This window comes from Rhinolophus sinicus, chromosome 14 (genome assembly GCF_057876585.1).
Source record: "Rhinolophus sinicus isolate RSI-liver-muscle chromosome 14, RSI-T2T, whole genome shotgun sequence".
In the NCBI taxonomy this organism is placed as follows: Eukaryota; Metazoa; Chordata; class Mammalia; order Chiroptera; family Rhinolophidae; genus Rhinolophus; species Rhinolophus sinicus.
In genome coordinates, this window is record NC_142514.1 from 124,830,525 (window position 1) to 124,855,140 (window position 24,616).

The 24,616-nt window shown below is 40.0% G+C and overlaps 1 protein-coding gene across 6 annotated transcripts in view; it reads right to left on the reverse strand.

Moving 5' to 3' along the window:
- The window catches only part of FAT3 (FAT atypical cadherin 3), a 634,277-nt gene that overhangs the window by 111,798 nt on the left and 497,863 nt on the right, over positions 1-24,616 (reverse strand). For 4 of the 6 annotated variants that reach the window (XM_074335616.2, XM_074335615.2, XM_074335613.2 and 1 more), the window contains exons 5-8: positions 18,342-18,656; positions 15,731-15,941; positions 15,235-15,303; positions 5,271-5,410 (exon numbers count right to left, since the gene is read on the reverse strand). In XM_074335616.2, coding sequence (XP_074191717.2) covers positions 5,271-5,410; positions 15,235-15,303; positions 15,731-15,941; positions 18,342-18,656 — 735 coding nt within the window. The remainder of the gene's footprint in view (positions 1-5,270; positions 5,411-15,234; positions 15,304-15,730; positions 15,942-18,341; positions 18,657-24,616) is intronic. The other 2 variants (XM_019737552.3, XM_019737551.3) reach the window with 1 other exon arrangement.

Here is a 24,616-nt window from a genome sequence, read left to right on the forward strand (position 1 = left end):
ATTTATTCATTTATTCATGTACAAAAGTCTACATTTATTCAAATACAGTCATATCATCTTCTTCTGGAACATCTTTATAACTCTCTAAACCCTGAATTCCAGCTTGAATTTCTTGCGACTCCATTTCCTGTAGAACCATTGGCTCCAATCTCTCATGTCCAGCAATAGGGCTCCCCTTAAATGAGCACTTCTTGTCCATGTAGCCTGCTCGTAGTGCATTGGCAACACAGCTGTCAGCGATTTTATCACATGAGTTCTTCACCCAAGTCATAACCTCTTCCAGGTTAGGCTTCGCAAAGTTTCCATGCTGATTTCTCTCCATTCTATTTTCAGTGTAGTCATTGATTTCCATGTGCAAATGGCTTCCTTGAATGGCTTGTTTATTGAAATATCAAGAGTCTGAAGATAGGCAGTCATTCCTGCGGGAATCATTATTTGATCTATTCTTCTCTCTGCAAGGAAGTTCTTCTTGTCTTTAGTGTGGTGAGTTTTGGCTGAATCCCAGACTAGCAGACCTTTTTGGCCACCTTGCAAAACAAGTGGCAGCATTAAATCGACCCACTTCCTTATAACTGCTTGTGTGCACTAGGCTATTTCGATTTCAAGAACATAAATGCCTGAAACACCGTTCAACCTTATCTTTCTTTTCCTTAGTGATGACTGGAGGTGGGGCTTTCTTTCCATCCAGACGAATTGCCAAATTACAGGGAACACACACACTTTCATAACCAGTGGAAGGAATGTAGATTGACGAGGCACCCCTCTGATCAATTGTCGTTTGCGATCCTTGGCCCATAAACACTGCAGTTTCATCCATAGCAGTCATGTTGGAGAGTTGGTATTTAGAAAAGTCGATGCCATCAACAAAGGACTTGAAAGCAAGTGCACGTTTAATAACTTCAATATCTTCCAGCTTGAACAGTGTTGTCAATCTTAGAGATAGTTCATGTCGCTGAAGGAAGCCATCCAGCCAGTGTTGTGATGCTTTGAATTCTTCTGGGGATATTTCTAACTGTGATGCCATTGCAAGGGCAAATGCTTGAATAGCAGCCCTGCGCACAACCAAAGCCTTTGCTCTCCTGTCAGCAATCCATTCACAGATGATGTCTTCCAGCTCTGGAAATAATGGTTGCTGACCTGATCCACAATTGTGCTTCTTAGCATTTCCTTCATCCACCTATTGACTGAGGTTATCTTACTCTGCTCGCCATTTTTGGACCATTCAGAGATCCAACTTCTTCTCTTTGCTGAAAGCGATACGATTCTTGCCTCGGGAGTCCACCATGATGCTTATACTCGATGGAATAGCTCTTTCTTTTTGCACTCATCTTGTCTGGGGGTCAAAATATTATTTCCTTTAAATCTACCATTAAAGCAAGCATTAAGTGAAGACTTATGAGACAGGAGTGGCAACAAAAATGATGACAGTTAAGAATGATGGTCCACACAAAAGCGACGAAAACTTGCAGGCACCAAAATTCAGGAAACGTGTCTTTATTTCACATGAGTGCATTGAATATGTCCGATGCCACACACGACGTATTGAATTATGAAGATTCATATCAGACACAACCACGTCTGTTCATTATCAAGTGCGCATGTTATTTGTGCATTGTGACTGTACTCTGATTGGTCATTTGTCAATAAGTCTCGAGTTCATCTGTTTACATAGCCGTTTACCTCTCGTACAATGGTGCCCGCTTGGGTATTTACAGATACTTAATTATAATTGATATTATCATTTATTTTAAGTATTAATAGCAATATTATTTATTTACATTTAATTATACATTAATATTATTTTATTATTCAATATGTCCGTTGTATGTTGCAATGGATGTACTGAATGAGTCCGTCTAGCTGACGATCTTAACTGGGGCTTATTCTTGGGGTAGGGCTTATATTATGAGCATCCTGAAAAATCATGCTAGGGCTTTCTGGTCAGGTCTTCTTTTTCGGGTAAATATGGTAGTAAATGGCAGAGTTGGGCTTGGAACACGGATGACCCACTACAAAGCCAATACTGTCAAATACTAGGCTATGTTACATAAAACACAATAATAGCCTTTATAAAATCAACAACTATTTTATGCAGAGGCCCTTGTCCATCTTGCCAGGAGGTTTTTGTATATGTTGGGATGCTTTGTTCTTCCATTTAGTATATTTACATGTTTATAACTTGAACTCCACAGAAACTTTTCACATTCTGTACTCAGACTAGGCAATCTCAGTAAGAAAAGGGATGTTTATTCATCACCTGATAGTGTAGCTCTGAGGCACAAGAATCCTATGAGTTGGGCGAACAGGCCAAACTGAAGATGAAGGAAGCGTTTTCATGTAGACACAGAAATCCCTGAGGCTCGGATTTATTTGACGTATGTGAAGTATTTATTTGACATGTTGTTTATGGTTGATTGGAAACTCGTATCATACCATGTTTTATGATTCCAAATGAACAAAGTAGAGAAAAATCCCCAAGGGAAAACTAAGCTGGTGTTTGGGGGCTATGGGACATTTATTGAGTTCTACGGTGAAGGGTATCTGTTTGATGGTGGAATCATTAAGTTGCCTACAGTCATAGGTTGGAGAGTGCTTTCATGGTTTCTAAAAGAAATCTAGTATGCCTTTTCTTTCCCCAAACATCCTTTTGTAAAAGTGTCCTTGACACTGAGGGCTTTGACTAATTTAGAGAACTGCTGCTGCCACCACTGCCAGAGGAGCTGTGGTCGACATGAGCAGAGGCCTGGATTGGCAGAGGCTGGCAGAGTAGTCAGGCCCCACACAGCTGGAAAGACACAGCAATGGTTTTCTGATGGTAATAATGAAGTATAAATTTACAAATTTACACTTTGGAAACTGTTAGTTCTCGCTTCTTGAGGTCATGGCCCTGGGGACACAGAGTGACTTGGAAGTTTTTGACAAGAAAATCTCTTAATACCCTTTATTAACCTGCTTAGCTTGATCTTGCCAAAGGGAAGCTCCAAGTTCACCCCAATCCTCTAACTCCTTCCCAACTGCTCTGGAGATAAGCCTAACTATACATCAGTCTGAAACAAAATCAGTGGAAGTGGGACTTGAACAATGTATACATTAAAAGTATTGTAACATATGATTCCATATTAATTTTTAAAAAGTGGGTGTACATCAATCATCTGGTTTTAAAATTATGAATCACTGTGACCTCCGGCATCAAGTACACCACCTAGCACATGGCATGAACTCAAGAATATTTGTGAAATAAATGCTGTTAAGTGATTTCTGATTGGGTCCTAATGAAATTCTAAAATAAAAATTTCATTGATAATTTTTATTTTTGGTTAACATGAATCAATTATGTGCTTTGGAGATCCAGAGTACCTGCCATATAGGTCCTGCTGAATATGTAATGTCTACTATTCATTCATTCATTCTCAATATTTAATGTGTCTCTATAACATTCTGGGCACAATGAATTACCATTTAAGTCAACTGGTCTAAAACGCTAAAGAAAAGTATGGAACTAACTATGGTTCCATGCTTATTTGTATTTTACTCAGATATGTCTTATATTTTTAACTGGGGCTAAAAAGTTGAGGTTGGATATGCTAAAACCTGGCTAATTTAAAAAAAAACAAACTAATTTAAATTGCCATTTAAAGTGAATTAGCACTAAAGACTTAATGACACTGCAAGTGGGTTATTTTGTATTAGTCTTATGGCTTTCTTTTGTATTGTGTGATTCTTGTAGGGTCTCAACCATGGTGTCCTTTCCAGACGTCTTGAAAGTACTCTGAAACAGAACAGATTTAGGTAGGGTGACCATATAATGTATTGCCCCCACTGGGGCAATTTTAAGAGTGTATGGGATACTATTAATTACGCCTGTGCAACAGGAGTAAATGGTAACTGGGACTCTCTCAGGAAGATAGGGTCATATAGTCATCCTAGGAAAGGAGACGGGCTGAAGGATCAAGAGTAGTCACACACTGGCTGCCTTATCATGTGCATGTCACTCCCTTTCCGAGTTTGTTTATTCAAATGACAAGTAAAAGGGTTTCACTATCTCAAACCCTGTTGTTTCCTTAAAATTCCAGCATTCTATGATAACAAATAGACTCAGAAGAAAGAGTCTCAGCATATTTTTGAAACCGCTAAGAGACAAACTAAAAGAGTCAGCTGGGTGGATAAGCACATGAAATATTCCTCCTCTCTCCTTTTTAAACCTACATAGTTATAAAAGGTTACATCATATTTTAAATAAATTGACACTTGCTTACTCCAGGGGTGGCAAAAATTTTATCTTTACCACCTGAAGCATCGTGTTGGGAAGGATTCTGAGGACACATCTGGGCTCAGCAGGAAAGAAGATCTTGATCAATAGAGATGGCTTCTGGGGTCATGGGAACAGGAGAGAGAAGTGGGGAGAGTGGGAGGGGTTACGAGATATGTGTGTGTGTGTGCCAATCTTCTGCCATAACTAGCCTAAGCTCTCTGATGGTAAAATATAAAATATAACAGTTTTCTATACTTAGGGTACATCTGTCCTGTATGGATATCTAACATTGTGTTAGTCTCACCCAGGGATTTTCTCGTCCTTGCTTCAATGACGTTTCATAAGCACCCAAGCAGCAGAGTATAAGCATTGGTCCTCAACCCTGGCTGCATGTTAGAACCATGTAGGATCTCTGGGGATGGGGTCCAGTGGTTTTAACAACCCCCGCCTTCACAACCAGGGGATTCTACTGTGCAGCCAGGAGAAAGAACCATTGGCATACGGGCTAAAATGGGAGATGGGAGTCAGGGCACCTAGATCTGTCCTTGTTCTTTATTAAGGCTGTGTGTTACCTTGGCTATATCTCTCCTCTGATCTTAGTTTGTAAAATGAATTTGGACTCTTAGGTATCTCTAGCTCTAATTTTCTGTGACTAACAAATGAGGAAGTGAAGAATAGCACAGTATATTAACTCAGACAATATAGATATTCTCTTCTTTCTAAATTCAAGGAAAGCTGACTTTGTTGTTACAGAGATAAAGTCACAGTAAATGATCAAGGAACAAACACATCGCACTCTTTTATACATGAACAATCATGATTTCTTGAAAGAGGCAGCTAAGCTATACAATACCATTAATAGAATCGTTTTTCTAGGTTATTCTCTCAAATGATTTTTTTTAAAACACTAGAAATCCATAGACATACATTACTACTTCCAATGCATTTTTTACTGCTTGCAACTCTGACTTTAGCAGACCTTTCAGCATTCCCACTACTTAGTAATCTCACATCTTACCTGAGTGACAGCAACATTTGTCCCATCGGTGACTTCCACACTCATATTATAAATGGATCTCTGCTCTGCGTCCAAAGGTTTTGCAATGACAATGGTCCCAACACCCTTCTCTGCGTCAAAAGAGCTGTCAAAATTCCCCCCTGATGATTTCACAAAAACAACAAAAATTAGCATATCTGAGACGTTATTACATGTATTAAAGCATATAGCTTTAAAGGGAACTCTTATATAGAAATATTTTTGACAGGCATCCTTATGGCTCAATTTTGTATACATTAAATGGGACCTCTTTATTTCTATCTTAATTTATATTTCAAACCACAGCCTCTACAATGCATAACAAATGCCACCCCAAGATAATGTATTGCAAATAAAACCTCAGCACTAATGTTAGAGTAGTGAAGCATAAACTGACTCCATAAAATATTTAGAAAGTTAAAGACTCTTCAACCCCTTGTGGCTTCTGTGCTAGGAATTTGTAGATCTTTTCGCATTTCCAAAGTAGATTAAATTCTAAGTAAACAAACAGTCCAATCATGATTAACAAAAATAAGTAGACACTCTTAAATTTATTCTAGGATTGATGGTAAACATTTGGTGGTAGAGTTGAGTGCCCCGAATTAGCTGTCAGAAATAAAATTATAAACACTAGAAAATAAGAAAAAACAAAAAAAAGAATTTCATATTAAAAATTCTATATCTGCAAGTTGGGATATTTATAGAAATGTTTTTATGCCATTTTGAATGTGAGTTATTTTTCTCCCCCAAAAGTAGAAAGTCTATAGGAGATTTACATAATGAAATCTGGAAAGAATTAGAGAAAAACAGCTTATGTAACATCAACTTATAAAACAATCAATATAAAAGTTTAGAAAACTTTACTTTTTATTTCCTGGACTAGGTATAATGCACAATCTGTGAATAATGTGCTTAAAACAACATAGGCCTTGATGAAATTACTATAGATGGTTTCCATCTCTGAGAACCAAAATGTGGTTTATGATCTTTCCAAAATGAAAGATTCTTTTTTTTTTTTTTTTTTTCAGGGAAAAGGGAAGATGATGTTGTAAATGCTGGAATGATTTCAATTAAATATCAGTATGTGTTCACAAGCACTGTTTATTTTGTCTCAAATTTCATGATGTTAATTAATTTTGTTCTTGGACAGTACTTTTATTTAACTATAGCACATAGGGCAATGCACTTATTGAGTTTTATATTTTAGAAAATAAACCTTGGCTTCTCTTACAGTCAACATTCTTTGTATTTCATTTTGCTGATCAATGAACAATGCTATATACAATTTCTACGATATTACAATTATAAATGGGCAGGTGAGTTAAGGGAAAGGAGAATTTTACTTGAATTACTAGGATTTGATGTACAATGACACACAATAAATATAGTAGTCCCCCTTATCCACAGGGAATACAAGATTTGTAGTGAATGCCTGAAACTGAGGATAGTACTTAACCCTGTATTTACTATGTATTTTTCCTATACATACATACCTATAATAAAATTTAATTTATAAATTAGACACAGTAAGAGATTGTCAACGATACTGAACAATAAAATAGAATAATTATAACTATATATATATATATATATATACTGTAATAAAAGTTATGTGAATGTGCTCTCTCTCAAAATATCTTATTGTAATGTACTCATCCTTCTTCCTGTGATGATATGAGATGATACAATGCCTAAGTGAGGTGAATGACATAGGTATTTTCAGACAGAGGTTGACTGTGGGTAACTGAAACCGCAAAAAGTGAAATATGGATAAGGGGGTGAATACTGCCATATGGTTTACTTAAAAAAACAAAAACAAAACCTGGTCATATACCAGGGGTGCCAAAAAAATGTATACACATGACTTGTATTCATCTTTTGTTATTGGTATTTACTATTGCAATTTTAATACATTTTTTTCCTTTCTTAAAATGTGTATACATTTTTTTGGCACCTCTGTATATTTCAAATACGTATTGCTTACAGCTGTCATATACACTCAAGATTATTTAATTGCTAGAGAGAAAATAATTGCCCTTGACATTTAATTAACGTTATAAAGATACAGGGGTACTAGAGAATTGCTTGGAGATGATACACTTTTCAAACATTTCTTCTAAAAAGAGATGCAACTTCCAATTAATATCTTTAACTGATTTACTGAGGAGAACTCAATGTTAATTCTAAAAAAAAAGTCTTTTGAAGAATAGGGGAAGGAGAAACGGGAAGAAATCTAGGCTGAAAAGGAAAGCAAGCCTTAGGTCACCATCTTTTTCAAAGGGAATGTTTCATGTTGATAACCATGTAAAACAAAATGTAAGGCTGATTCAATAAATGTAATGCTGTCTTGAATAACCATCTTAATGAGCAAAGAAACATCATTTGCTATGAAGTGGTACCTTCTGAAAAACACTTTGTCATGGAAACTTTCAAAGAAAGAACATAAAATCGTCTCAGACCTGTGTAGAAAAAAAGATAAGAGTGCAACTTCACAAGACATTTCTGGTGGGTATGAAATCATATTTCAAGTCACATTTAAAATCATTTTTAGAATGTTTTCCTAACCAAGATGTTTACAATAGTCTCTCCTTATTCCTGGTTTTGCTTTCAGCCATGATCCGAAAATACTATATGGAAAATTCCAGAAATAAACAATTAAAAAGTTTTAAATTGCTTGTCATTCTGAGTAGCGTGATTAAACCTTGAGCTGTCCCACTCCCTCCCACCTGGGTCATGAATCATCCCTTTGTCAAGCATGCCCACACTGTATATGCTCCCCGCCTGTTACTCAGTAGCCATCTTGGTTATCAAATCGCCTGTTGTGGCATCACAGTGATTGTGTTCAAGTAACCCTTGTTTTACTTAATAATGACCCAAAGCACAAGACTAGTGATGCTGGCAATTCAGATATGCCAAACAGAAGCCATAAAATGCTTCCTTTAAGTGAAAAGTTGCAAGTTCTCGATTTAAGGGTCTTATGTTAAGGTGGCTAAGATCTATGATAAGAATGAATCTTCTATTAGTGAAATTGTGAAGAAGGAAAAAGAAATTTGTGCTAGTTTTGCTGTCTCACCTCAAATGGCTAAAGTAATGGCCACAATGCATAATAAACGCTTAGTTAACATGGAAACGGCATTCAGTTTGTGGGTGAAAGACATGAATAGAAAACATGTTCTGACTGATGGCAATGTGTTGTGCCAGGAAGCATTAAACCTATATGAAGGTGACAGCAAGGGGTCGATTCCCTGAAGTGAGTGACATCAAGCCATTTATTGCAAGTAAGGGCCGGTTATACAAATTCCGGACTGGGTTTGGACTGAAAAATATAAAAATTACTGGAGAGAGAGACCACATTCACATAACTTTTATTACAGCATATTGTTATAATTACTCTATTTTATTATTAGTTGTTGTGAATCTCTTACTGTGCCTAATATATAAACTTTCTCGTAGGTATGTAAGTATAAGAAAAAAACTGTATATATAAGGAATGGTACTATCTGTGTTTTCAGCCATCCATTAGGGGTATCGGAATATATCCTCTGAGGATAAGGGGGAACATTGTACTTTCGTAAATCTGAGTACCCTGATTGATTTGGGGGTTGGAGGTGGGGGAAGAGGTCACCTAACCTCAATTATTTGAAAAGGTACAAATGTGTAGATTAAGGAAAAATAGAAATTATGCAAATTACAAACCTTGGTTTGCTCCAGTTTAAAGATGAATGAACATGAAATTTAGAAAACATGCAAGCAAAGATTTCTAGTGTCAGTTTAAATGGGGCAATCCTATATGCTCTCCCTCAACTGCCTGAGGCTCACATTTTCCTTGGGGCCCTATGCAGAAATACATAATCATTTCATGTGCTCAGTGGCATCACATTGACATATTTTACATATGGCATATAGGTTGTGTGTTTTCTTATTAGTTATTTTTCATATCAAATAACATTTTTGGCCACTTTTAGGTTGTAATTTTTTTTTCAGTTTTCTCTCTTCCTGGTGTGTGTGTGTGTGTGTGTGTGTGTGTGTGTGTGTGAGACGTGTGTGTGCGCACATGTGTCTCCTTTATTCACCTTTACTGTTTCAAATACTCTAGAACAGAAACCTCTAAAGGGGTCAGGGAAATAGATAAACAGAAAGCAGATCAAGGAATACTTGAGAGAGCCTCTGAAGGATCTCAGGCCATCAAGATGGCTAACAGCTACCGATAATCACGTCCAGGGCATTTGTTGGTAGTTAAATCAAGATTCCATGTAAAACAAGGTTCCCCAAATCTTCTCTGAGTTTTAAAATGAATTTCTGACAAGGGACACAGAATCCAGACCAGCAGTTCACCATCAACCCTCATGCAATTTAATAACCTACCACTTAAGCATCCCATTTCATAAATGACTCCATATCTCTCCCCCAGGGCTCATTTTTCAGGCTCTCTTTAGCCTGAAAGGTGATTTCATTTCATAGGAAACCATGTCCAATTCATCTGGGGTGAGAATATCAAATAGAAGGAGTCCATTCTCACTAGCAGCATTCCGTTTAAACAAGATGTGCTTCCTCAGAGCCAGTAACACAACATGCAAAGCCAGAGTATGCTGGTGCAGTAGCGTTAGGCTAAACAAAAGGTGGGAGAAGGGAGGACACAGCCGAGCTGGTCTGAGTTTCAACAAAGTGGGAAATTCGAAAAGTCACAGCCTGAGTGTTGCTGCAGGGATGTGAGGCAGAGATGGTTAAAAGCGAGGTTGTGAACAGCCCACATAACAGATAATTCATGTTGGGGACATTTCTCTATGACTATTTTTGGTCAAGATGGGTGTAATAAACAAAGAATAGAAGAAGCACCTTGGATTTCTACAGGATTCTATAGTAAAACATAGCAAGTTGGAATGTCCTAAAAAGCTTTTCAAAATGGGGCAAGAATGAAACTATTTTGCGCCAGCAGCTACTGCTTGAATGTGCTGGGCAAGCAGGTGTTGGAGAACAACTAGTCAAGCTTTTTTCTAAAAAAGGACACAAAGCGTCACCATCTCTCCATGAGGAGATCCAACGGTGAATTTCAGACTGCTTCCCATTTAGAGAAGCTCCCAGGTCCCTCCCCTAGCATATGATTCCATTCGACTCTATGTGTAATTGTAAAAACACCAACAAAAATCTAGTAGTCACCAAGGGGGAAGTGCTATGTGAGAAGCTTCCAAAACACTGAGCTGCTGAATCTCAATGAACTAAGGGAATCATTCTCAAGCTGTTCATTCAAGTTCTGCTTGTACACTGAACTTGAGGAAAAACGCTAAACACCAGTTACAGTTTGATCATGAATAATTTTCTGCCTTGGAATGAAGCAAGCACAGCACGGAGCTGAAAAGGATATTTACGTGGAAGGCATGCGATATGGGGTGGAGGTCAGGAAACAGTGTTAGGAAGGAAATTCCCTTCTAGAACCTGGCTTAAAATTCATTCTCTTAAAACAAGGGGTAGACAAAGTACTGTGTTCCTAAACTCTTTTCAGGTGTCCTCCTATGGGCAGTATTGTTGCTATGGAGAAAAGAGATGACTTGTTTGGGATCAAATTAGGGGCAAAGCGAAGAACTGAAGAAATGAAGTGTTTGATGTCAACTGAATGACTTTGAGCAAGTGTCACCCTGATGGAGAAATAGCTGTATTAGAAATGGTACACAGACACGGCTTCTCTCAGGAGGTGTGGGCAAGAGTTTTGTGATGAAGAAATATGGCCATTTGTTTAGAAAAGCCCAAGCTCTACTCAGAGAACAGAGCTGCTGCTAGCGCTATCAGAATGTGTAACTTGTCCACTTGAACCAACCCTAATAAGGGAAGGCTCCACTGGGAACAAGGTTCAAGGACAGGTGCTAGCTTATGAGACAAAGCATCCAAACACCCAAATCTTCAGGAACCTATGACAAACTAAGGATCAAGGCGGTCTTTGGTTTCTTGCCACACAGAAAGGTATTCAAGTTAGAGTTGGACCTATGCACTAGTTCACACCATCAGAGAATTATTTTCAAAGAATAGCTTTCTCCTCTCTATACATTGGGAGAGGCAAATTAACAAAGATATTTTAATTGTTTTCTATCTACAAGAAAACCTTTTTCTAGTTTAAGTCAGGCATAAAGCTAGAAAATTGGGAAGCAGCATCCCCCTCAAGCTGTGGGTAAAGTGGAATTATTTGAAGTGTGTACTAATGCTGATCATTACAGTACAAATATTTGCCATTGGGATAAGGATATGGGGACTGAACTGGGAACCACAGTGCATGCACATTAGAGAATATGTAAATCAAGGAGCTGCTGAGTTGAAATCATAGTCTCCTGAGAAGTGTGAAGATATGTGATAAAGCCACAAAGGATTCTGGGTTAATTTTGTTCCCTTCATTTTTTCCCCCTTTTAACACAGAGAAGGAACAGGCTGTGCGTTGGGCTGTTTAAACAGAGAACAGCTGAACTTTATTATGTTTCCTTTTAATAACAGCTTTCTTAACTAGGTTACAAGTTGGGCTTCTGTTTCTGGAAGCTAAGGAGAGTCTAGCTATATAACATCTTATAAGCAGTGGTCTCTTTAGAAGCACAAGAAAGTGACTCACAGATCCTGGGCGTAGGGGTCTAGGCTTGTGAACAAAACCTTGCTCGCCACATAGCTTTTGTGAATTCATATTTTGTGTGAGGGGAGGGGCAGAAGAAATTGAAATAAACAAGAATCAGGTAGATTTGTACATATGGAAATGAGAAGAGAATATTCTCAGGGGAAAAGTGTGCTGAAATACTTTCTGCTCACTTAATGAGAATTCATCAGTTATAGCATTTATAAGCTGTACACGCGAGGCCAGGATGTTGTATTCTCTATGACCTTGAGTGTCAGTATAGGTGTCTGAATACACTAGGTCTATAATGGAACCAAGCTTTGACTCCCCTTGGAAGAGTCATAAAGTACCTACCACCTAGGAAAGACCTACACGTAAACCTGAGATCTCGTTTCAGATCCATGTCGACATTGTGTGCCTCGTGTCTATTCTTAGCATCCAACTACAGTACACTGCTAAGTTTCTTAAGTGTTGTTCTCTCTCTTTTCCTCTGTGCGAGCTTGGCCACGGAAGATGCTTAGGTAAGGAAGAAGGGAAGAGAGAGAAAAGTTTCAATGGCCAAGGATAAATAAGCAAGACATCTTGAAAGTGAGAATGAAACATCTGAATATGATAAAGAAAACAATAGGTGTTTAGAGAAGGGGAAAGATGTTGTCAACAGATTGGAAAAAAAAATGATTGTTAGATTAGAAAGGATTCTCAAAAGGGGGATTTGGTGGAAGAAGGACCATATCAATTCTGAAAGCAATCAGCACCTGGGGAAAAAAATTTACTTTCGTGGTGAACTAGAGAGTGCTATTTCAAGATGTTGTTGGCTAGATGCGGGGATGGAAATAAAATCATGTTCTGTTTGGGCATCCGGCTGAATAAGTTCGATTTGTAGGAGAAGTTTAGCTACATGTTACCAGATCTACAGTAAAATCTCTATGATGCAAGCATCACAGACCAGAAGAAAACCCAGAAAACCCTGTAGGTCTTCATTAAAAGAGTTACATGGCATACTGAGAGAGAGAGGGCTCTATAGGAAGAGTATAGCATTTAGAAAAAGATGGAGAAAAATGAAAACCGATACCATGTTTTTGATAATGATTCCCAGATTTGTATTTGGAGCAGACTTAGGGACTCCTTCCAGAGAGGGCTCTCATCTGTAAACGGGCCCCCTTTTTTTGGGACTAGTTCTTATTTTGTCAAAGATGCAGTGGTTGATATGGCTGGGAATACAGTGGAAAGTCACACTGACTCTGAGTTGGTCTCCGGAGGCATCAGTAGGGTTAATACATTGGCTACCTGGGCCATCTCCACTGGTCACCATTGTTTATTCCACGCACCCTGGGTAGACTACCACAGAAGCATGAGCAGGAGGAAGGAAGGAGAGACAAAGGTCTTGCCCTTCAGGATTACGAATAGAGATAGGATAAAATATCCTATCGAATGAAAATATACAGTAGCACTAATAATGCTGACACGAAAACATTCAAGTAAGGTTACATGCAAGACTAGTAGGCACGCTTACCTATATACACACACACATGCGCAGGAATGCTGAGGAATTGCAAAGTTGACTTGCCTAACTGGGGTCAGATGGCTGGTCAGACTAAGCATCAGAGAAAGGCACGCTTGCAGAATGCTTGAAGAAGAGTACAAGCCAGAGAATCCTGGGGTGGGCAGGGAAGGTAGTGGGGTGTGCTGTGGGTAAGGAAGTTGCATGCATGGATCATGCAAAGGGGAGAAGCAGTGCTGTCAGGCTGCGGAGGTCCTTGAAAACTGGAGTGTCGGAAGAGGAGGGAGATAAACTGGTGGCCGATGTGAGACGGCAACTCCTCCCATAGCTCAGGACAGCACACCAGGAGCCCTGTTGCCTGATGAGTTTTGATTGTACTCTCCTTTGGGCTATGTAAAAGAAGTCACGATCACGCATGCCCCTGCGGTTGGGTGTCAAGGACACATGCTGACACTCAAATTCACTTTTTGTGACTCTGACTGGGGGTGGTGGTGAAGGAATCACCAAAGATGATAGCACCATCAGGCGATGGATGCATATATGCAACCCTTGATTTCACCCAGAAAGAAACTGCATCTGGTAATAAGTTAAGGAGCTAAAAATTACTGAGAAGATACAGAAGCAGAGACTTCTTTCCTGGATTAGAGGTTCCACTGATCCAGGGTCATTTATTGGATCAGAGGTTCCACTTCAAATGCATTCAGTGGAGAGGAAGAAGGAGTTGAATTCTTCGGATGAGGATGGTCATGGTCAGGATGGTGTGATTAATGCCAGATAAGTAAAACAGACATTCTACCATCATTCCATATAATGAAATATGTAGAAAACAAGCCCTTTCTTTTTGGGAACTTAGAGGACCCTCTGCTGAGGTTTGGGGGGCCATGGGGCATTCTTTTTCTGTGCCTTATTAAAACAGATGTGGAATGTCCTAAATGCTTTCCCCAGATCCAGCCATTCCCGGGAAGAGAGGCAAGTTCCTGCCCATCCTCTCCAGGCAGTGACATGTGGAAGGAAATGATTCCCCCAGAACAGCAATCTGGATTCCCCGCCTCCCAGAAAGAACCGTGGGAAGGCAGCTCCAGCTCAGCCAGAGTGAGATCCAAGGCTGGCTCACAGTCTCCCTTCTCTCCTCTTAGCAACAGCCTGTTTTGTTTCCTGGTCCTCAGCACTTGTTTCCTCTCCACTACCTCTCCCTGGCGGTTTGTTGAGGGCAGTAGTGCTGTTTTGCCCTCTCCTTTTGCAGCCTGGCGTGCTTGCTTGCTTTCTTTCAAGGAATTCAAAGGTTGGCTCCCAAGGTCTATCCTGCACACTTCCATCTGTTTCTCTACTCAGCTCTTGAGGGAAGCTCTCACTGGCTATATATCCAGGTTCCATTTCCTGCCCTTCCTTTTGTGGACAAAAGCCAGGGAACTCTTCCTGGTGGTTTGCTTTCTTTCTTTCCTTCTTTTTTTTTTTTGTTTTGGTCTAGGAATGGCACTCCTCGTGCAAAACAGAGGAGTTGGGATATATTTTAATTTATTTCTCAGTTGGAAAATGCCCAGTTATATAAATGACCCTACAAAAAGATGAAAAAACAACAACAAAAAGCTCAGATACCTCAAAGCAAATAAAAAATTTAAAAATAAATCAAAACAACCCCCCTCCTTTCATCCCCAAATCCAAAACCCATCAACCTCAAAACAAAAGAGTCACCGGATACAAGTAATACAATAGCTGTTAGAGGCATGTATGAAATCTTTGGGCTGTACTTTAGCCTGTCACAGGCAGTTATGAAAGATGTAATTTAATTTGCTTAAAAAAAACTGTAAAAGGCAGATTGGATAGCTGTATTTTAGCAAATGTGTTTGCACTAAGGGTACCTTCTGTTGAACAGTTCTGCCCACAAGCTGTCTGTAGAATATAGAACATCTCTCGAGCATGCTTGCCACCTTGAAGCAGGGCAGTCGGGAGCAGAAAAAAAAAAAGAACAGAATGCAGAAAAAAGGTGAAGAAAAAGAGAAAAATGAAGGACAGCAAGTCTAGTACCATCAATACATTTAGAAATGAGATTAGCCAAGTGTGACAATAGAATTTAAATGACACACAGAAAGACATTAAGATTGCAGTAAATAACGTACTATGGAAAATCCAGCCAGAGAGCACTTTCTGTTCAGCTTAGCTACAGAATCAGAACAAAAGCACAGGTCTATTACTCATTTTACTGGCTCTTTTGCATTCCAGCACTATACATCTTTTAATCTTAGCACTAATCATTAGTGGTTTTTGTTGTTGTTGTTGTTTGTTGTTGTTGTTGTTGCTAGCTGCTCCAGTCCATGATTACTTTGCCCGCTACAACTCTGGAGGACTCAAACTTACCAACTATGTCAAACCACAGAGGGGTGTTAGCTGGCTGCACAGACACCACCCCCACAATCTCGGTGACTCTGTCACTTTCCATGACTGTGAAGTTATAAAATGGCTCATCGAAGGTCAGAGGTATAGGTGAAGGGGGTGGTTTCTTAATCCATTCAATGTGGAGGCGGGCCGTGGAGGACTTCTGTGGGCGTCCGTTGTCCACTGCCTTTATCTACTCATGCACAGAGAGAACACAAAAAGACGTCTTAGAGCTAGGAGCCTGGTCACGTGGATGTTGTTAGGCTGAGCGTCCATCCTCATCACGGTGTCAGCAAAGGGAAGAGAGCAGAGATCTGGGGAGAATGAGCCCAGAAATCGGAGGGGAAACAACTTGGTCACATGGGGACCCCACACCACATTCACCAGAAGGTGATTTTGAACACCGCCAACTTTACAGTGGTGTAAAAACTTGAAAAACAAATGCTGCACTTAACAATTTCTAGTGTTTTATAGTCATGAATGATAGTTACAGGAGTAGAAATAGCTAATTTGAGTCCTTATACCTCTGAGGGTGATTCTTGAAAGGAAATAAAGTTCATTACGAATCCCTACTTAACTGTGAATGAAGTGTGTATACACAGAAGTGTGTGTGTGTGTGTGTGTGTGTGTGTGTGTGTGTGTATGGTCATGTTTTGCAGCTCCTTCCTTCTGCTTTATTCTGGAATATTCCACTCACATAGACTCTGGAAGAGTAATGGGACTGACATGGGAAAGGCAGAAGCCTTGCACATTTCACCTATGCTAACGGAAGGGGTAAAGAACTCTCTTGGTGGAAGCACAGCCTCCTGAAGGTAGTGGGTAGGGAGAGGGTATTAATGATTCTTCTGTATATTCTGACATAAAAGCTGAGGAAAGTATGTCTCCTTGCCCAGATGTGTATGGTTCACTGCTATGGTATCCTGGACTTAAGCAGGGGAAGTCCAACAAGCAGTTAAGCCCAACAAGCAGACACCACTGACAGAAAAAAAACACACTAAAGGATTTTAAAATATGACATTAATAACTAACATTTGTAAGTGCATGGCTAATAGTTACAGCCTTTAAAAACAGTGACAACTCATCGGGACCTAATGCTATGTGTTCACGGATAATCATTTTGCCCGGGAAAATTCCTGTGAAATGGAGGACCCTTGAAGACAGATGTCCTAGGTCAGGTTTTCTAGGAGCAGTGCCTGAGACAGGGATTTGAGTACAAATGTGCTTTTTTGTGTGTTTTTTTGGGGGGAGGTGGGGTTTCGGAGGAGGCAGAAGTATTTTCAGGAGGGAGGAAGTGAAGTAAGCAGGACATATGGGGAAGGTGCTAAGCAAGAATGTAATCTCAGCTAAAATCTAAGCTCAGCCTGACCCCACAGGGAGCTTGGAGTCATTAAGTACACTACAGAGTTGGGTCCGCAAGGCGGTTGAACTTTTGTATCCAGTGTCAGTCAGTGACTGGCTGCAGCCTGCTGGGCTGGGGTGGAAGTGTGGAACCTCTTAGGTCAAGAAGTTCAGTCAAGGATGACTGTGGAGAAGAGGGCAGCTATGAGCCCTTAGCAGCTCACACTCACAGCAGTGGGGGGATAGCTGCACCACCCTGGAAAGGGGATCTGAGTGGAGCACCAAGAGCATCTACCACAGTCCATCCATTCCTCAAAGATTCCCATTGGCAAGTCTTGCATCAGAGCTTTCAATGGTAGAAACAGGGGTAGATTTTTATCTTCTTTTCTATGCCCCCTATTCTGGATACATTACTGAAAAAGGAAAGGAACCCCAGTCCAGACCATAGGAGTGAAAAGATAAATCAAGGGTCAGAGACCATCCTTTACAATAATAAAGGGCTGACTGTATACAGCAGAGAAGGCTGAGGACTAAGAGAACAATGGCAGATGGCACTAACTCTTGACATTTATTGGGACCCTGGAAAGTGCCCATCACTTGTAAAGATGAGCAGTCCTCTTTCTGGCATAGGCACTACATGTTTAATGCGGTTGGGGGTGGGGAGGAGCAGGCTGGCACCATAGATACGGGAGTTTAAGTCTCTGTTTGAGATGGTGCTCATGTTTGTTTTTATTTTTAATTTTCTAACAATGAAAAATGTACTCACTTTTTACTTAAGTTTTTTTTTCTTCTTCACTTTTTACAGAATAAGCATAGTCTGATTTGTGTCTCACAATTCACACTGCTAAATTCATGTATGATCACATTGTCAACAATTACAAGAGTTGTTTTCTTGGGGAAGTCTTGGAGACACGTTGAGTGATGTTGAATGGTGGGTGGGATATGCCACTCTGCGATTCCCTTACCCACAGTTTACATTTACGTGCAGTACCTTGAAAGGATTTAGGGACACAGGAAGTATGGTTGAGTACATGATGGAGCAGGCTATGGACTGAGAAAGGGGGTTTGCTGACAGGACACAACCAAATGAAATGACATCATTATTTAAGAATATCGCAGAAACAGAAGGTAGCCTTCCACAGCTGTGTGGCTGCACTTTTTACTCAAAGATTTATTGTTCAAAGGAATATACATGAATAAAGGAGTAACTCCCTGCCCCCCCATTAATGTTATGGAGGTTCAGGAAAAAACTTACCGTTAGGATGTCATAACTCCCTGCTGTAAATTGTTTTCTGGAAGAAACCATGCCAGTTTTAGGGTCAATAAAGAACTTTCCATCATCATTCCCATCTGTGATACTGTAGGAGATTTCTGCGTTGGGGCCCTCGTCTCTATCAAATGCAAAAGCCCTGTAAATGGGTTCTCCCCTCTTCTTCCGGTCACGTTCTGGCAGCTTGATTTGGTAGACTTTCTCTGGGAACTGGGGCTTGTTGTCATTTTCATCGAGAACCTGAACCACCACCCAAATGGTTGACTGTTTCGGAGAGGAACCGCCATCTGTTACAGTCACCTGAGATTTGAAAGAGAAAACATTTTACATTCAGAAAGGAGAAGAACTTTTCTTGCCACTCCTTCCTATGATACCCTACAAAAGATCTATTCAGTGTGTTAGAACATCTCAACTTTCCTTATTCCTGTAATTCATGTCAAATGAATCACTTTTCATAGTTCATCCATAGAAGCAAGGTAATGCCACAAATCGAGTAATGGAAAACACTGCTGAAAAGGTAGGAGGAAGGCAAAGTTCTTGTGATGTGGAATGGAGAGGGAGAAGAAATAGGGTTGACTTTACAAAATGTGCCAACTTCTACAGACTTAGTGGGCCTACAATACGGCACCCTCAACCGATGCACAAAACAACATAACCATTATTATATGTTAAGCCATAGGTGTTTCTTCTAATCCTTGGACAACTCTATTACCATCCAAATGGTTTCAATATTCATTTTATTGTCTTTCTTTTCCATCTTCATGTAAAATTTGTGATTTTTACATTGTTAATGAACAAAAGGAAAACTGTGATATACACGTCAGAATTTTAATGGCTGGTTAGAAATACACTTGACAGTTAAAATATGTGTTTAACAGTCACAAAATAATTTTTTTCCTCTCTGGAAAATGGGAGGGGGATGGACACCTCTTCCCGTATCTCTGAGATACTATTCTTATGTATGTCTATGAAAATTGAGAGAGAAGGGAGAAATGAAGAACTCTCATATAAAGTTTGCATGTCAGATATAAAAAGTCTTTGAGTCTTACTGTGAACAGTCTTCTTCATAGTGATGATAATTACTATCATATTCATATTTAACAGGTGGATGGTGACACCATATATAAAGCCTCTTCTGTGCATTATCTCATTTACTTTCCAAAACACCCTCTTCAGTAAGTGGAGCAGGTTTATTTATTCCCATTCTCCAGATGAGAAAACAGAGGCACAGAGGTACCATTGTTACTAAGTGCTAAGCCAAATATTGAACTTTTGGCAATTCTGCTTAGCAAAACCTGGAAGAACCTATATTTAATCTTTAAATCATGTCCTGGAATAAGACAGCTTATTACCTTAAAATAGGTATTTGGAGACTGGAAGTAACATGAAGACGCACGCGGCATCAAAAGGAGAAAAATAAAGGTGAATTACAGTCGGTCAACCAGTTTTTCCCCTAATAAAGCAACCTGACAGGAATAACAGAAAACAAGTCCCCAAATTTGGAAAATAAATTAAAGGGTTTTTAGAAAAATGAAACTGCGATCTAGTTTACTTTCTCTTACAAGCTGCCTAGGAGGACAGCTTTAATAGAGTTAAGGTAAATTTTCAGAGGCATTCTTGCTTCCTTTGAAAAGTCAATCAAGTTTCCTTCCAAGGTTATTTTCCCAAGTGGTTTGTTATGTTTCACAAAAGAAACACGTCAGGGCCAATATGTGCCAAGGCTGGATTTTGACTCTTGAGCTAATTCCTGGACACACTGAGTTCTGAAGAGGCACGTTCTGCTGCTGCTGAACTAAAATGTTATACTCCCAGGTGAGCTGTGTTGACCTAAACACATTGATTTTTTGGCTGCTCAACTCCTCTGCCTCTCGTTCTTGCTTGAACAGCCTCTTTCCAAATCCAGACAACTCTCACAGCCTTTGCCATGCACAAAATCACCTCCTCAGTGCTTGTCAATAACTGCCCTGCAGTGAGCGCTGAGATGGAGCGCTGGTGATGATTCAGGGCCAGGTGGCTGCCAAGAAAAAGAGAGAGCCTCTCGGCTGTGGTTCACCACTCATTTGAGGATTCTGCTATTGCAAAAATGCCTTCCTTTGGAGTAAATCTGGATTGAAAAACCCAGGTCCTTGAGATGTGTCTGCAAGCAGGGAAGGGTGGCAGCTGCACATGCTCATGAAGCAGCTCCCTGGCATGCTATGGGGGTGGGGTCACGTATGTCACCACCTCACCTCAAGTACCCAGCTCTCTTGCTCCCTCAGACTATGCAGGCATCCTTCAGGTCCTTGAACACACAGCCTTCCTTCTCAGGGCTTTTGCATCTGCCATCCTCTCTCCCTGGAGTGCTTTTCCCATCCCTTCACCTGGATTGTGCCTATTCATTCTTTAGGTCCAGCTGAAATGCCACTTCCTCAGGGATGCCTCTTCTGACCCCACAGACAAAGCAAATGCTAGCCCCCTCTTCTATTCCCCTCCCAAATTATATACTGTTAAATTGCCCTATATTTTTCTTTTGTAATATTTAATGTTGTGGAAATGAACTACATACATAATTCTCCAACCTAAGTTGATAGGCTGCATAAGGGCAAAACAGACTTTGCCCTTTTTTTTACTGTTCTCACGCCTGTCAAGCCACATAGAACATGCTCCACAGATGCTCATTTAATGAATTAGACTCCAATTCAGGTCCTACTTGGATAATCTCTTTAGCCAAAGCAATCTCACCTTGTAAAACTTTCATAGCTCATTCAAGGTTCTTTACAACGTCACCCCACGCTGCCTTTCCTGTCTATTGCTCATAACTCTTCCATCTCATTACCCCTGGCTTCAATCACCACCTATATGCTGATAATTCCCCAGTGTGTACTCTTGTGCCTAAGCCTCATTCCCCATCTCCAAACCAACACGTTCCACTATTTACTAGGAATTTACTCTCTGCACCTCTCACATGCAACACCCCCCAAATCACAGACTGAAATCATTACCCTCAAACCTCTGCCTTTTTTATTTTCATTGTCTCAATAAATGACACCATCTACTCACACACTGGTCCACACCACAATCCTGGGCATCTATCTAGAATCCAGGCTCTGTCTAACCAGCCATATCCAACTAACCTTGGAGGCCGGAACCTCACACGTGCACCCCCTACATAAGTCTCCTCGGCCACACTGCCCTACAGACCGGCCTTATTTGCAGCTTGCTTGGACTAGCTCATTAGTCTCCTGGTCTCCCCGTCTCTAGCCTTCATCTTTGTGGTAAAGTGTTATTTCTTCCTCAAACCTATGACCTGCATAACATTCTTTAGGGGCTCCTTGACAGCGGGGATCTGACTGGCCTCGATTATCACCACATTATCACTATCTGCTCCTTTCCTTCCATCGCTCAGTTACACTGAGCCGGGGAGGTCCAGAGTATGTCATGCATGCTCTTACACCTCCACTCCATTGCACAGATATCTGTCTCCATGGAATGCCTTCTGCGGGCAATACACCTGACTCATTCTAGAAGCTTCGATTCAAACATTCCTTCTGCAAAGCCATTCCTATTTCCTGAAGATTGAGGTAGGCGTCATCACCATGTTCCCACTCCGCTATGTGCATAGCTCCAGGATATAATTATCACTTACATTTTTAAGTGTCTGTTTGCTTGTCGGTCTGTACTCAATCATTCTAGACATTGAGCAACTTGAGATCGGGGACTGTCTCTTATTATTGTTGTGTTCTGGCATCTGGTACAGCTCTCAGTGCCAAATAAGTGTTGCTGAATGAAATTAAAAATTTACCCTGAACACTCCCTTATGTAATAAATGGAGAGCACATTCAGATACTGAAGGGTCTCTGTTTCTTCATCGGTAAGAAATAAAAAGACTGATAACATATAATATTATCTTTCAAGTGCTTCTTCCTATATGATTCTATGAATGAGGGTCAGGTAAAGATAGACAAAATTTTAACCACGTATTCTGGGGTTCATACCCAACTTACATCACTGAGAACACTACTAATCCGAGGATTAGGCATAATGGTTTCTAGCCACTTCCAAAACTGTGCTGGCCCCTTATCTACAATCTACTGAAATGATTTATTCATGTGTCTGGCTCCTTCAGTTCACTGTGAGCTACCAAAGGCAGGGACTGCGTCTTTTTTATCTCTTTCCTGGAACCTGGTGTACTCTTAATAAATGTTTGCTGACCTGAACTACGTCATTGCTAACCTCAAAGTCTTAATTTCCATTATTGTTTCTGTGCAGATTAATAAACATAAACCGCATTTAAAGTGAAATTGGGAGGCTAGAAAGAGAGAACTCTCACGTCCATGTCACTCAATGCACTCTACTGATCCCAATAGGAAGAAAAGTACTTTGCATCTCCGACAGGAATTGAGACCACATCACTACCTCATCAGGAGAAAGAAAAGATTTCTGTTTGCCCAGTAACAGCTCAGCCAATGGAAGACTGCCATAACGCAGCCAATGAAAAAGTCACTGTACTTCGAACTTTGAGTTTCCTCCCATGGGCACTTTGTTCACCACAGCGCCTCCCAGGTCCATAAAAGTGCATTCCTCTCCTTTGTTTCTCTGGACTTGTATGTGGTTCACCATTAGACTGCATGCCCCAAATTACAACTCTTTGTTGTTTCCAAATAAACACATTTTACTGGAGAAATTATCTGGCTGTCTATTTGTTTAAGGTCAGCATTTCTCTAGACTCACTCATGTGTGCAGACATTTTTGTACCTGGAATATTAATCATTGATGTTTCCATCAGATTCTTAGATTTCATACTAATGCTGCCCTAGGCCTCAGCCTGTCATGAGGAATTAGCCTATATGGAAGGAGAAGCAGCACTGGAGATCGAAGCAAAACTAATGGAGATAAATCCCCATTAGCTCTTCCTCTGCATCATTTTTCATTAATGATGCAAGGAATTGTCCATTGTTTAGGAACTATCCATGAGACTTCTTGCTTTGCTACAACCTGACAAGAAAATACTGAACCATTCAAACTTAGATATTTTGCTTTCATCATTGATCAATAATCAGTGGTCTGGCAATTAATCAAAAGGCTAGAATATTAATTTCTTTAGTTGTTTACAGTGAACAAAAGGGACCACAAATAGCTCAGTACCACTGAAAGGACAGCACAGTCCATTTCAGTTTCCTCTGGTACCCTGTGGTCTACGAATACCAGGAAGAACCAGAAGACAGTCAACCTGGCCAGATGGGTTATGATGACAAAATTACATGTTTTTAAGTTTGCCCCTGGATGATGCAAAAGCTTTATAGGACCAACAATAGATAGACATTGAGAATCCTGGAGTTGTGGCAGCTGTGGAAGGCCACACTCCTCACTCATTGAAATTGTCTGATGTATTTATTTGTGTCGTCTCTCTCCTTGTAGTAGAACATAATATGTAAGCTGCCAGACAACTGAGACCTTGTGTCTTGTCCACTGCCTAGTTGCCAGTGATTATAAGAGTGACTAAGAATATATTCAATTATGTCTAAGATGGGGAGTTCAATTCTGTCATTCTCCTCAACCATTAATTCATCAAAGAAGGTTCTTTCTAGGCCATTATATTTAAAGTTGTAAACCTCTCTTCAGGGACTACATATCTCCTTCAACTGCTTTCTATTTGTCCTTGATCCTTTATCTTTATGTGTCATATTATATTTATTTCACTTGTACACTTACTTATTACATGTCTGCCTCTATGGGACCATGAGCTCCATAAAGCAGAATTTCATCCGTTTTGTTCACAGATGTATTCCTAGTATCTACAACAATGGATATAGTAAGCATTCAATAACTATGTATTAAGTGAATTAAGGAAAAATCATCTAGTGCCTTCTAATTACAAAATTCTTTTCGAAGCAAATTGGGAGATAAAGCAACCAATAAATATACATGGATGCCCATAAAATTCACCCCTCTGTCATGCCTCAAATCCTCTATACTATCCCAGACCTGCAATCATCTGGCCACAGTTTAGATACGTTCAATAAGAAGAATTCAATGCCTTATGAGGCAGCCCATTTATTGTTTGATAGGTTTAATTTTCACACAGCTCCTCTTAATATTGAGCCTCAATCGACCTGCCTAGACTGCCTGTAGCTTCAAAGACTACTTTTACTCTTTGTAATTATATAGAAAAAGTCAAATTCCTCTTTTGCATTGTCTCAGTTATCTATTGCAGTATAACCCAAAACCAGGTAGGTTAGACTAAACAAAATCCTTTCATTATCTCTCCTAGTTCTAGGGAC